At 40.2% G+C, this 15,460-nt stretch overlaps 1 protein-coding gene across 1 annotated transcript in view; it reads left to right on the top strand.

The window, feature by feature from the left end:
- Positions 1–2,231: 2,231 nt before the first annotated feature.
- Positions 2,232–15,460, top strand: part of SMURF2 (SMAD specific E3 ubiquitin protein ligase 2) — a 66,823-nt gene continuing 53,594 nt past the window's right edge. The window contains exon 1 of the mRNA XM_049811637.1: positions 2,232–2,745. Within this exon, the coding sequence (XP_049667594.1) occupies positions 2,694–2,745 (52 nt within the window). The 5' untranslated portion in view covers positions 2,232–2,693. The remainder of the gene's footprint in view (positions 2,746–15,460) is intronic.

Below are 15,460 nucleotides of genomic sequence, written 5' to 3'. Positions count from 1 at the left end.
GCAATATATCACAGTATTTTCACTGAAAGGTGAGCAGCCTGTCCAAAAATCTTAGAAAAAATGCATAGTTCAGCAAGTTGATTTCTGAAAAGCAGTATGAAACTAATTATACTTCATGACCTTTAAAATACACCTTTAATGAAAGCGTTAAAATGTTCATATACCTACTGAGCAATGAAATACTATATTTAATCCCAGTAGTTGTGGTTTTTTTTAAATATTGGCATTGCAATTAATGCCTGACACGCTAGTTATCCATTGGAAAGAGATCACGTAGCAAGAGTACTATGTTTAACATAACATTAAATACTTTTGTCAAATTATATCGGAATTATTGAATGCTAGGTCCAGACTGTGCTGCAAGACCCCAGAAACAAATAATCATCACATTAGGAAAAATCTAGAATAACCTAGAAATATGTTAAGTATGTGAAAAGTGGCTTTATATTTTGTTTTTCTATTCAGTTCAGCAGTGGCCAGATAATGTTGCAATATTTGCAAACCATCAGCCATTTGCTTTTTATAGTTGGTTTTAGAAAAGGATAATGACCTGGCTGTGTGAATTTGCAACAGATTGAGACTTTAATAGTATGACCTTCAATTATGGAGACTGATTTTTCTTCTTCCTTTTTTTTTTTTTTTTTTTTTAATGCAGGAATCAGGACACCTGGAATGTCTTTGAGGTGTGAATTTACATAACTATTATAAAGTAACTTTTAAACTGTTTCAGTGCAGCATATAAGCCATAAAACCAGCAGATATATTGTGTCTGTGTTTTGTAGTAAGTGAAGTTTAGACTTTGCTTGTTTCAAATTCTCTTTGCTTGAAATAGCGGCTAAGCAATGAATCAGCACTTTCTCTTGTGCTCTGCCTATGCTGTAAAGAAAGGTTTGTTTCTAACGTTTGCTTGCTTTGTGTTAAACAGGCAATTGCATGGCCAACAGACAGAGTCCTGTGCGAGGAAGGGATCCCAGGACTCCACTGCTCCCGGGTGAAGTGACACTGGAACAGCAGTGCCACCACAGCAGAAACCATGGAAAATTTCCACCTGGAAGAACCTGGTGCTCAAGACACACTTTGGGAGGAAGGAGATGTGAGTCCGCATGTACCCGCTGTGGGGAGGGGTCTCATTTTAAGGGAGGAAAGCTTTGAGAACCACTTCCAATGCTTTCAGTGGGAAAAAATCAGTTCCTCGCCCCAGATTTGATCTAATGAGGCCTAAGCTCTGAGCTTAGTCAAGACGGGACCGCTCCAGACACGCTTACAGCTCAGTTCTGTGTACGTAACTTCAGACAGTAAACCTCCTAGGCTGTGTAGATAAACTCTGTGAAGCACAGGTCGTCTTTTCATCCCACGTTCGGATCCTGATCCATAGGCTGGATCGTAATCTATGACTACCCGTGTGATAATACTTTACAGGTTGCCTCAGCAGGAAGAAGCCAGTGCAATGACAGGACTGAATGAGCACAGACTGTTACTAAGGTTGTTAGTAAGAATAGGTGTGTGGTTTATTAGCTCAGTCTTCTAAGGTAAACTTTACTGTGGCCATCTTCGTAGCTTTTCTGGGAGCTATTCCCACCCTTCAGAGGCCCCTTTGACCCTGCAGAAATCCGCCCGGGACTCCGCTGCAGCGTGGAGCTCCCCTGGCTCAAAGCGTGCTGCAGTGCTGGGAAAAGTCTGGAAAGAGTCACCTTTTCTCCGGGATGGGAGTTAAATTAGGCCACACAGCGTGGATGCAAGCCTTTTTTTTATTTTTATTTTTTTTAAATTGAGAACGGCAGCTCACAGAACCGGGCTGCCGATTTCCACAAAGCGCGGCTAGTAAGTGAATCGGTCCAAAGTTTTCCACGGCCGGTCTGTCACCCCCTACCCACGTAAAACGCCGCCCCGGACCAGCAGCACTCCTCGAGTGACCACCCCACGGCTCTGAATTCTCACCCCTACGGCCTTTTCCCATTTGTACCGTTAATTCTCCTGTCCCAACCACCCCCCCACCTTCACTGCCACCTTCCTCCCCGTCTCCCCCCTCCTCTCCCTCCCAGCCATGGCAATCCACCCCCGTTGTTCCCGTCCCACCCTCCCCTTTCCCTCAGCTCTCCCGGGGAGGACCCCAAGCCTCGACGCCACCTGACGCGGTTCCCCCTTCGGCATCCCCGGGCAGACCCCGAGGCGGGGCGGCCTCCCCCCCTGCCCGCCAAGGGGAGGGCGGGCGGGCGGGCAGGCAGGCGGCCTCCCCCAGGGGGGGCAGGCCGAGCCGAGCCGGGGGAGGGGAGACGAGACGAGGCGAGGCGGCTGTCTGTCCGTCCGTCCGTCCGTCCAGCCCGCCGTGCAACCTCCGTCCCCGGCTTTGTTGTAGCTCGCCGCCCCGGACTGCGGGCCGAGGCGGGGGCGGGGAAGCTGAGGGAAGGGAAGCGGGGAAGGCGGCCGCGTCTCCTCCTCCTCCGCCTCTTCCTCGGCCCCGGCCCCGCTCATGGCGACGCTGGGCACATCCGGGCTTCTCCTCCTCCTCCTCCTCCTCCTCCTCCTCCGGCGGCCGCCGCCGCTGCCCTGAGCGCCCGGCCCGACTCCATTAGCGCCTCCTCCTCCTCCCCCCCTTCTCCTCCTTCTCCTCCTCCTCCTCCTCCCCCGTCTCCCTTCCCGGACCCAGAGGCAGGGGGAGCCCCGGGCAAGGCAGCGCCGAGCCCGCCGAGGACATGTCCAACCAAGGGGCCCGGCGGAACGGGCCCGTCAAGCTGCGACTGACAGGTGAGGCTGAGCGGGCAGGCTCCGACCGGGCCTGCCACCCACCCACCCGCCCACTCACCTCACCCGGCCGGCGGGGGTGTTCGGGCCGCCGTGTCGGGCAAGGAGGGGAAGGGAAGAGCAGCGGGGGCTCGGCGAGCGGCGAAGCCCGGCCTCCCGTGGGGGGAGCGGGGGTGAGGAGAGCCCAGCTGTGGAGAGGCGGGAGCCGGGCTCCCTCCATGTGTCTTTGAGGTTGAACCTGGGGCCGGAGGAGTCCCTCAGGCCTCGGGGGTGGTGGGGGTCGCTCGGGGGCGGTGAGCTCTTCCCTGCCCCGCCGCGGGGTCCGTGCCTCCGGAACAACATGTCTTTACGGGCTCCGGGGCGGGGGTGCCGCCCGCCCTCACCGCCCGGCCCCGGCCCCGGGCCCGGCCCCGGGCCCGGGCCCGGGCTCCCCCCGCAGCCCGCCGGGGGTCTGCAGGCGTGGGGGAGGCGGCCGGGGTGAACTTCAGGCGCTGGGGCACCGTCTGCTCTTCCTCCGCACCCCAACTTTTTTTGTTGTTTTTTTTTGTTTTTTTGTTTTTTTTTTAATTTTTTGTTGGTCCCCTTCGTCTTCTCAGTGAAAACTCGAAAGAAACTGTCACAGTCTTTGTTTTGATCTCTTTGTTTATTGGGGTTTTTTTGTTGCTTTGGGTCTTTGGGTTTTTTTTTAATCCAACTTCCTCAGTTAAAATTGTACACGGTTCGTCTGGTAAAGCGCCTTTACGCTGCCCTCTTTCAGAAGACCACTTGACCTCTAATATTATTTTAAAATATCATAAAAACTGTTCACCTGCGTGCTGGGAAGGAAAATAAGTTGGTTTTGAATACTTAAAAGTATGTTCTTTTCCGTATAAGAACCCAGGTAAACAGGTTTAGAGGAAAAACCTTGGAAGTTCTGCTAGAGCTTTCTTAAAAAAAAATACAGGAGTCTTTGAAGAAAAGAGCTAGTTCAAAGTACTGTTTAAGTCCCCCCGCAGACAAATGATATTTTGTGTTCTAAAGTGTCAGTGCATGAAGGTAAGCGATTAGAAAATAACAGATAACACTGTGAATACTCTTCTCTGCATATAGAGTATTGAACCAGCTTGCAAAACAAACGTTTTTAAAAATACTAAAAGAGTCGATATATTTACTTTAGGTGCATGAGAAGTATTTCCAGTTTAATGCCTATTAAAGAGGTGTTTTCATACTTATTTTTCAAAGTATGCTATTTTTACAGGGAAAGTAAAATGTATCTGGTTATGTTTTACTTTGGAAATACTTGGACTAAATTTGTAATCTAGTTTTCATGGAGATTTGTGAGTGTCTATATATTACACTCAGAAATAAAACTCTTAAAATAAGCATAGCTGGGACTGATGCATAAAACAGTGCTGCCTTGTTTTTACAGAGTGTTTTGTAGCTTTCTCTTCAGGTTATTGCTTTATGATGCAGCACTTTAATACTTTTTTCCCGAGCAGTGAGTGCTCAGACTTGCTTATCTTTGAAACATTAAAAATGGTCTGTAGCCTTATGTAAAAGCACGGAAAGTACTGTTTAGGGAGTTGTCTCTTTCACCTTTGGATTTTGTGTTCCAATTTGTTCATATTTATTTTATTTTCATTAAGGTTTAAGCATATAATGAAACTGTGTCTGTGACAATACAAGTATGTTATGGGGAGTGTGATTGTGAGCAAGAAATAGACAGTAGCTTTACATACAGAGTTTTAGTTGAGCGGTCAGTCCCCAAAAGAAGCAGGTACAATCTTAAGGAACATTTCTGAGGTTTTTTTTGTCATCATATATTTTAGGAAGGGAATATGCAGAGCATGGGACGCTGGCAAAATTGTCTTTCTAGGGACTCTTCCAAGGTTAGCAGCTCTTGCAGTTGCTGAGTACCAGTTCTGTTACTTGGAAGTTTATATGAAACATTGGCCTATTTCTTGAGTTAAAAAGGCTTGGAGTATTTTATGCTTTAGCTAATTGTGAGTTGTTTCACATAAGGTCATTTGTTGTAAGGAAGCTTTACATGTTTAAGAAAAATACTGAATTTTATTAATTCAGCTGACATGTTGTCAGTTCTTGCCTAGGAATAGTTTTAAGTGTTCTGCGTGGTTTTGATTACCCTTTTTGATTGGAAAAGCAGTTTGAGGGCTCTTGAATTCTAAAACTGTTTGGAATTAAAAGAATCTGTATATCCAGTGTTTTTAAAAGTTTATTCTTCAACTGACAAATGCTATTTAATCTTAATTTTCTTTGGCTGTATGAAACTAGCAGTCTTCTGTTTTGGCTTGAATATTTATAGGATTAATTCTGCAATCATGGTATAATAGTTATCTTTTCTGTTCATTATCTCTAAATTAGATGGTATAGATTAAAAAATGAATTTCAAGAACTGGATTCAATTAGCAGTTTTTCAGGACATAAACATTAAAGGTTTAGATGGAAAACATTGTTTTGACTGACTGGATAAATGACAGGGTAATGTTTGATGTGAGTCCAAGAACTGATCTGGAGCTAGTGCCCAACTTCTCAGTCCATCTTGAGGAGCCAAATAAAATATTTAACCTAGGTCTCATTTTGCAAAAAAGGTTGATTCTTTGTTGGGACCTTAAGAAAGTTCTGAGAAATGTTTGGCATACCTTTACACTAAGTGTTTAACAGTTTATTTAGGTCTGGGTTCCATAACAGAGAAAAACCACAGCGGTGGCATACTTCTAGTAAGTTTTTATTTAGTTTGCAGTGCATCTGTGTTATACGTTTCTTATAAAAGGTTATTCTTTTGCTCCTAGGTTTAGTTGTCTTGTAAATATCACTTGAATCTTTAGTGATACATATGTTAATGCATTTTGCACAACCTTGAGCTAGTAAATTGGTGGATAATTGTTAAAACCCAAATATTATGTCTTCTGATGATATTTCACTTCTAGTATGAGGCGCACGTGCTTGTTTCTGATTAAAATATAGGCAAGGTAATTTGTTAGCTAAAGTCTAGCATTGCACTAGTCTTCTCCAAAACTTATCTTAGCAGCTTGTAATAACATTATCCCAGGAATTCCTAATATAAGGAAAGTCCCTTCAACTGTGACATTTGTACCACCATTTTATCTAGTCCTATCCTGAGTACATCCGAGTTGCACAAAAGCTGCAAGTGCAGTCATCCCCCTTCCGTTCTTACTGTGATTTTTCTCAGTGTTGTGTTGAATTTGTGGATTTGTAAAGATACTATACTCTCAGGCAGAATGCACTCTTCTTTCTTCCACCCTCCATGTTGAATTGCGTTAATCTTATATTCTTCAGAAAACTGAGAAATGACTGTTGCTTTCAGTTGCTTAGTAAATAATTTATGTCCTAATCTGTGAATTATATGACATTAAAATAGTTACATTTGACTGCTTTCACTTACAATATCAATGACAGTTATCTGAATGAAGTCCATAGGGCTGTTTTTATCAAGTAGAAAGACGTATTTTAAAATCAGTTTGAAGTCTGAAGAACTACATGGGCACTAGAATATATTGAGTTGTATAAAGGTGAGCACATGAATCTATTTAGTTCATGTGTTAGAGCTAGCGTTTGTGTCGGAATAGTTAACAAGTAAAGATACTTTGATAGCCACAATGCACAGTTACAGTGTGTTGTAAAAAGTGGTAATAAATATCCCGTGGATAAAACTGGAATGAGCTGGAAGAGTGGTGTTGGTAAAGAATCAGAGGTAGGCCTGAAGAGTTGTTAGATCTGGTTTTCTTCCTCCTTACTACTGTAAGGTTTTAGGTTTCCTGGCAGAAGTTGCTAATTAGGGAAATAAAAGCACTGGATCTTGTGTTGTAGAAAATAGCATCTCATCTTCTGTCCTACTATCTCTTTTGTTGATTTTACTGACTATTCATTCCTTACAGTGCAAAGATGGTACTGAACTATAAGGTTATAGTGTTGAAGGAAGAAGGTGTTAGGGTTTTTTTTATCAGTTCCTAGAAACTCTTGTGATGTTAATACTATTTCTCAAGAAAGATATGTATTATTTAGAAAAAGCCAGAATATTCTTGAGTTTTGCAAAACAGTGTGGAATCTCCAAACCTGTTTTTTGCAGGGGATAAATCTAACAGTTAATATAATCGAAAACAGTGGTTAACCAAAATTCTGAATTCTCATTAGTGTTGTTGGAAGCGGGACTGAAGTTTATGGATAGTAGGGCTGCATTGTAGGAACAGCATTACTGATTGATAAAGTAGCTACCTATATTTTTAAGTAGCAAGGATATGGCTTCATAGTTGACTTAAATCGTACTTTTAGGTCAGTTTAAAATCTGAGTGCTGTTTCTTTTTACTCTTTGTAGTCCCTGGCTTCACTTTTCTGGGCCTTCCCTTCTGTTGAATCCAGCAACTGTGTAGCTATTTGATGAGCTCAAAGCTAATCCTACCAAGAAAAAAATGGGGGTTTTGCATTGAAGGAGAGGGATGCACATGAGAAGCCGAAAAGAGGGCAGGACTGCCTCCTTTACCAGGAACCTATAGTTAGATAGGCTTTGGTCAACAATAAAACAATGGGGTTCCTTCATGTAAGGTGTATTTGACTTAATGACACATGACTTACAAAAACCTAGTACTTAAGAAATTAGAATCAATAAATTACATAGTAGGTGGATTAAACTGGTGCCGTCTTAACAAAGTCAATAGGCATGTGTCTAATCAGATTGTATAGGGATTGATGGATGCTTGGCCCTCAATATTTTCATCAAAGTATGAAGTGTGTGTGTATATATGCTCTTTATATATACAGTACATAGTTATAGATATTTATGTACATATAAATCAGTTGTGGATCACAGGGACACCAAAGAATTGCAATAAACAACTGAGCAGCTGTATGGAGCAGTCTCAACTGCTTGTTTCAACAGGATCAGCTTGTATGACAAAGTTTTATTCGTCTGGGTATAAAATTAGGTATCAGTGTTCAAGGATATGTAATGGGGTATTGTGGCAAGGAAAAAGATCAAAAAGGGTTTGGGGGAGGAAATCATAGTAGGAAAACAGTTCTACAGGAGCATCTTTGGTTGTAGAATCAGGAAAGCATCGAGTAGAAGGGAGTACAGGATTTACGTGTGTAGGTAACATGGGACATAGGCAGGAGACGTATGGAAAATCTGCAGTCAGTCCTAATGTTAATGTTTAAAATAATAAAGCTTTTGGGGAAAAAATAAAAGCAAAACCCTGGGGGTGGAAAAATAGCGAGTAATTTTTAGAATGTACTTTTTCAGTTACGTTTAAAGAGTTTAAGCTGTCCCATAATGTCTGTCTGCAAGGCTGAACTTGGCTAAGTAACTCAGCCAGTGGTGATAAATTATTTTCTTTTTTTCTTTTTTATTTGTTAATCACACTGAAAATCTGATCAGGCCCCAGATGAAGACATTTTGTCTTCTTTATGTTCCTAAGGTGAATGGGTTGATCCCTAAAAGAAGACAGCTTTTAATGTTTTGTTCTGTTTTATCTCATGGCCTTTGAAGTGTGTCCTTGCTTTGCCATCTTACTTAAAATGGCATGTCACTATTGGGCCAGACCTTGCGAGTGTTTAAAAACGTGGATGATTTCTTTGGGTGTCTTCCCTCGTCTCATTGCAATAATGAGATGACCTAACTTCTGACTTGGCTTAATGGCATGAGTACATTACTACGCAGGCTATTACGTGCATGCTTGAATATGTAAAATGTAAATACTCATGACACGTGCAATGTCTGAGATCATTCCAGTGACTTCTGAGGGGCTGGTAGGGATTAATCTCAATAATATTAGACAATGCATGTAAAAGTAGCTACTGTGCATGTCTGCTATTAGCAAAGCACATTTCCTATTTGGGTAGGAGGATCAAAATCTTGAGGGACATTTGACAGTAGCATATTCAAGGAAGCAAACTGTTGACTTTTTCTTGCTACTTAAACTTTAAATACTTTCAATGAAAGCATAGATAAGAATGCTTGTAACTTTAAAGAAATCTTCATCTGTAGATAACAAAGCTCAGGACAAAATTGGCTAAGCATTATCATCTGAGTTTAAGTGGGGAGACTGATACGGAATGGAGAGTAGACATGCTCAAGATCATAAAAAGGATAAACCATGTAAAGCTGGGATTTAGAGCCACTACCTTTTGACTTTCTGCCCATGAACATTGTTGCTCTTGAGTTTAAATCCACAGTAAACATGGTTCTGTTTTGGGCCTTCTGCGACTATGCATTTGGGATGATTTGGGTTCAGTTCTCTCTTACATGCTGTGTTTGTGATGCAGCACCATCAGCTGTGTTTTAGCATCCTGCAGATTCTTGGCAATTACTTTTTTTCCTACTTCAAAATACTTTTTTTGCTGTTGCTTAGGCAAATTAGACTAGGAGGACTGATATCCCCAAAAGTGAGTAAAAAGTATTGCTTAGATAAAGTGTTATTTACATTTTCAAAATTCTGAAAGTGAAAGAAAAAGTAGCGGTATGTGAGTTTATGTGGCTGTATCCTGTTGTTAATTTTCTGGAATGACTCTTGGCCAGTACATATTTAACACAATTTAACCAGGGTTGTTTTCGTGCAGAAAGGGAGAGTCACTCCAAGCATGGCTTTGGTATTGTCAGTGTAAACTGGTTCAATGCATCCTTTCTATAATGAATTCATTTAAGTTGTTTCAAATATGCAGTGCATGTACAGACTATGTAATTTACAGGTCACAGTAAAAATATGTACCCAGATTCTACTATTCATGCTTAAATTAGCATGTGTGATGCCATCTTGCCACAAACATTAGAGTGACAATGCCATAGTAAGGCTTTCCAACCCGCAGCGCTGTTTTTTGGGATGCACACATCCCTCTGCTCCATCCCATGCTGTCAGATGGGGTGGGCTGAGGAATATATCCAATTTAAAAGCAACCTCTTCCTCTGGTCCCCCTTTTTAACTGGGCATAGAGGAGGACTGTTGTGGGTTGTCGTGTGTGTGTGTGTGTGTGTGTGAGGGTGATGGTTTAAAGTCAGCCAGGTGTTTGCAGAACAGCATGCTCTTGGTGGGATTGGGGGCGTATCTTGGCTGATCCCATTAAATAGTTTTAAACAAGAGACATATACTAATTTTCATTCCGCCTTGACCCAGATTTTAATATTAGTGTTAATCGAGTGTTATCAAGTTAAATGGAGTCATGACTAATATATCTGTAATGATACTTCTTTTTAACATACCTATTTGATTCAGAATTTATATATAGATGCATACATAAATTCAATTATAGATGCAGTTGTGCTTAGTCAAAGGTGGGAATCTGTATCAGTAATACTAGAGGCATTCTCTGAAAACTTGAGCCAACTTGGTGATTTCTTTGTAATACAAATAAAGACTAGGCTGTGTGCTTCTAAAACTGCACATGGTAAGACATCTGCTTTGTGCATATCATAGGACATGAAGAATGTGGACAGAGTATACTCAAAGTTTGCTGGTTTATTTTAGTAAAAGGTAGCCTACTACCTTTTGCAATTATTTTTCATGGAAAACATTTAAATGTATTAAAATGGATCCTCTTATTCTTGGTGGAAGAAGGAAGATCTTATCTCCATTAGAGTATTTATAAACATGGCTGGTTAAAAAAAAAGAATCCTTAAATGTGCAAAGGAACTAAACATGTCCAGATAAAATGCATACAATTACATTCATGCTTAACTGTCTGGGATTAGAAATTCATAGCATTAATTGTGCCAAGCATTTAGGTGTCCTTATGACAAATAATTCTTCAATTTAACTTTCAACAGAAAATTTTCACCTTATGTTGTTCTGAAATGATTAATTTATGACGTGTATAATTATTTATTTTCAGAGAAAAAGCTCTCACCCACTATTTTCCCTGATGGATTTATTAAAATAACAGTTTATAGCTCTGTATAGAAGACTATATGCAGGACTAAATGAGTAGTAGCATTGTGCCTAGGTGTAGTTAATATTAAGATATCCTCCTCTTTGTTTAGCAGCAAAATAAGTACTTCTGTCTTAATTTATAAAAGGTGATACCAGATGTGATAGAAGAAACTTTATAAAGCTGGAGCTGCTGTAGGCAGGTGTTGTCATTTGGAGGCAGAAGGGGTCATTTGTAAAGGTGAAACAGAACAGAGTGGGGCAAAAGTGATCAAGAGCCAGCCAGAGGAGCTGAGCTGACACAGGAACATGAAGACACTATAAGTGTACCAGGTTTTGTGTCACCTTATAGTGGAAGCAGAGAACAAATTTGTGTTCCTGTACTTGGGCTAAAACATACAGAAGTCTCTCCTGTGTTTCATGCTGCTGATTGCAATATTGCTCTTAGCCAAGTAATAATGATTGCATTTTCAATGCGAAGATCTGAAGATACCAAGTGTTTCTCTTCCTCATGCTAATATTAATACATGTATTTTAAGAGACACAAAATACATGTGTTGCTAAGTACTCCATTTAAATGGACATGAAGGACCTGGTCCTCCTGTATGCTGGAGAGCGTTTGCTCAGCATTACTCATTATGAAATTAAAAATGATTGGCTTTTTTAAGCTTGGGTTCACAGTGTATGACACATTAATTGACCAAACTTTAAAGAAGGGTATAATGCATGTCAAAGTGGAAATTTTCTGGGTCTTTTATTTAGAGGATTCTAGTAGAAAGTTCAAAAAAATGTTTTATACTGCTATTGCAGAAGCTTCTTTGTAATTGAAGCCTGTGAACAGCCGTGAAAATTTTAAGTGCCATCTTTTATAATTTCAGATGGGTCGTATATGTGGTATTTCTAAATGTCTAACTAGCAATTCTGGGTGTTTGGTAAAGCACAAGGTGTTGGTGAACAGAATCTTCAAATGTATATATCACACATTATTATAATAAGCTGATCAAGTGTGGATGCGTGGAATGGGGAAAAATTCCTGTTGAAGTCTGTTCAAGCTAATTAATGCCGCTGCACAGGGGAAATGCCCCTGTGTTCTTACAGAAGCAAATGTTATCTGTAAATTCAAGATGCTGTGCAATAATTCCAGTTTGTCTTAAATGGCTAGATATGTGCTTTTTGTCAAAAAGTGAAAGGGTTTGTATTTTTGTTATTGTACTAATGCAGGAGTGGCCAAGATTTATCCTGAAGTTGTGATGTCATGTAATGTTGTCCCTTTTGTGAACATCTTTCATGTTTGGGATTTCTACTTAAGAACTGGGTCAAAAGGTGATTTAAAATGTTGTTTTCTGCTTTTTTTCTGCAACAGGAAAAGAGAAGGCCTTTAAGAAAAAAGTGACTTACAGTAATTTTCAGTAGTACATGCGTCGTGCCTGGCTTGTCATAAAATAAAGTATTTGTGTAGTGTTCTCTCCCTTCCTTAAGCAGTTCCCACAGTTCATGATGTTCTCTCAATACGTGTTTTACGCAGACGGGGTAAAAGCAGGTTAAAATTTATGTAGGCCCTTCGACAAGGATAGACAATAAAGTTTTTGGTTCCCCTTCCTAATGGCAAGTGGTTATTCTGCCTGAGCAGGTACTATATATTTATATTTATCTATGTCTCGCTTGTGTGGCCAAGAGATCATGAAGAAATTTCTGTTCACTTGTGAAATCTGAATGTGGCATTGTGAATATGTGCCTTGGATTTCCTCATTACAATATTTATCATTTTTCCTGAAAGTTTCTTTCCTCTGGTGAATTGTTCATCCTGTAGAATAAGTCAGCTATTTCCTGTGTATCAGCATAATGTAACTTAATCTACACTGGGTAGTACTTTGGACCCATTCAAAAGCTTTTTATTTTTTTATAAGTTTATTGAAATTTAGAAACATCACTCTCCACATTTAAATAGTTCTTCCTAGTGTGGTCCAAGAGTAGAGATGCACTTGTTCTGCACCCACCCTGTGTCACTGTGATGGAGTAGCAGTAAATGAAAAGAAAAATTGTCCCTGGTCAACCCGATCCTTCTGAATGTTGACATTCGCACTTCAGCAGCATGATGAGTAGGAGCACTGTTTCCTGCAGTTGCTTCTACCTCACGTAATTTGAATACAATTTTGATTTGCTTTGTCTAAACATCTTTGCTTTTTATTTGCTGTCGGTGGAATTTATAACTGTAGTTGAACTTGCAGTACCAGGTTGGAGCTTGTAATGCCAACTATAGTTAGCACTTCCCATTATAAGACTGTCTTTTCAGTTGCTGTGAAGCAGCCTGCTAACACTGAATTTTTTTATGCTGAGTAGCTAAATTGGGCTGAATTTATTTGGGGAAGATTCTGTTAAAATTAAACCAAATTCAAGAATGAGATTAAAAGTATGTTGCACATCTTCTAAAAATCCTTTGTTCTTGTGAATCCTTTATTCTTGGGCAGGAACACTATCAAACAGGGACGTGGTAATAGGCAGATGTCTCTGTATTGGCCAAGTAAGAATTAGTGCACGGTTTAACAAATGGCTGGGGACAGGAGTTGATCTCATCTTGTTAATGCTAAACTCGGCGGTGCGCTCCCAGTGTGAAGAGAGGCATTAACTAAAATGCGGAGGGTTCAAAAGTTGGATGAGGGTGGAGGAGAAGGGAGTGACCTGGAACAAGGAACTGTCCGGGACAAATGGGCGGGTGGTAGGGACCGATTTTTGGCAGGACAAGGCGCTGGGGATCTTTTGGTGCCCAGACTCTAGTGTTGCAGCAATGAACATGACACAGGGTCACAGGGGCAGCCTGGATTCTCCTGTTTCCAAACTTTTTAACACTTGGCTTTGTAAGCAGGGAATGCTGTTGCTGCACGTGCTATGTTATTGTTAGGGATTCGAGTGTGTTGCTTGGAAGAAGTTGTCATCTACAGCAGAGGTGCTTTATAAGAACTTAACATGTGTAACAAATGCAAAGAATGTAAGCGCTTACAGTTGGATAGAGGACAGAAGTTTGAAAACAAACAGGAAAAAACACCCACCCCAAAATTTCTCCCATCTGTTCCTTTGCTCCACACGTTCATTACCTTGATCCTATATAGAAGAAATAGGGAATTAAGAGCTGGCTTCTAAGTGGCCATGATTCAGAACATAATTCTAAGAAAGGCTTGCAGATAAGATCAGGATTACTCCTTACACGTAAAACAAAAGGAATTCTTCAGCTCTTAGCAAACTGGAGAATTTATTATTTTTTTAATTCTCGATAATTAAGAAATGGTATGTCTTTGTCACTTCATTAATGCTACTATTTTCTTGCTTTAAAAGCAAGGACTTTCCGTTAAGTAATATGTGATAATAATTGAATTATATAGTTTTTGATGTTTCCTTGGCTAATTTAAATGCCATCTATTCACAAAGGTTTTGGAGTTACAATTAATATTTTTTTCAGATAAGTGTTATTTGCTATTGATGAGTTAGTCGCATGGAAGATTTGACCTTTTTTAGTCAGAGTCAATACAAATACATTGAATATCAAATGGATGGAGAAGGCTATGGCAGTCATCATTTGTGTACTCTGATGGATCTTGGATTGTATGTAAAGATTTCTCTGTAGAAGAGGGGAGTCTAATTTTACACAGTTTGTCACCACTGGAGAGGAACAGTTTACTGTGTTAGTGGATTGATATAATATACTGTGCTTTATTTATATTGAGTTGCCTGTGCTGTGAAAAACTTTGATCTTCATTCTGTTTATTAAACACACACACATGAGTCTGCAAAAGAGTTTAAACAGTGAAGAAACAAATCAGAAACTACATTTAGTGGGCAGGTGTATCTCCAGCAAGAGAAAGGTATGATGTTCTATTTGAAGTTTCTTTTAGAGGCCTATTCAGAAAATGGCTATCGATAGACAAAGTGAGGAGAAGTTGTAAGAGTGCTGAGAGATGTATGATTTTTTTTTTTAGTCAACTAAAAATAACTGACCTGATACAATGTGAAACTGCAAGGTTTCATTGTAAGTAAACTTAACACTTAATATTGTGTAACCATGAGGAAAAGTGAGCTTTTTAAACTGTTTTCATATTTGTACGGTGTTACTTGTTGATGTTTAACAGTGCTTCTCTTTTCCCCCCAATGTTTGATACAACACCAAAACAAAGTCTGCTCCTATGAAGATGTCTTTTCCCAAAAGGTGCTCATTTTCACACCTTCTTGAGCTTTGGGCAATTATAAAGCTATTAAATACTTGACTTTATTTATTTATTTTTTTCAGCTGATCGCCCTTTTCATTATTTAAGGTCTGTGAAAGCCCTGACTACTTCCAGGGAGTTATTCAGGAGTCCCTGTGATGTTACTGTCCTGAACTTTCCAAAGCTAGTGGTCTGCTTCTTTTTCAGATATATGCTACGTGCGTCACCTTAGGCTGAAATAAATACCTGTTTATCAGCTTAATAGTGACTTGTCAGAGTTTGAGAGGTGAGATGTATCTTTGTTGTTTTAAGACTATCAACTTAAATAGCTGAAGGTGAGAGAACAATTTCCATCAGATACGGTGTTAACCGTACGGTGTATTTCATGGAATTACCTTTTTCATGGAATTACCTTTTTCTAACAAGACTTTTTTGCATTTGCACACATACACATGTGTGGTTTGTTTGGTTTTTTTTGAAGGGCATGCTTTCTTCATTGTATTTGGCTGTTTTTTTAACTTTTTAATGAAAGTATTTACAATATAGTTATTTTTGTTATAGTGAACTGTTTTATTGTTTCAGAAGTGAATGAATCATATATTCTGGGTTATTTTTTCCTGGCAAATATTTTTCTTTAATGATTGCTCAGGG

This window comes from Accipiter gentilis, chromosome 10 (genome assembly GCF_929443795.1).
Source record: "Accipiter gentilis chromosome 10, bAccGen1.1, whole genome shotgun sequence".
In the NCBI taxonomy this organism is placed as follows: domain Eukaryota; kingdom Metazoa; phylum Chordata; class Aves; order Accipitriformes; family Accipitridae; genus Astur; species Astur gentilis.
The sequence above is the reverse complement of the archived record's forward strand: the minus strand, read 5'-3'. Positions and strand labels throughout refer to the sequence as shown.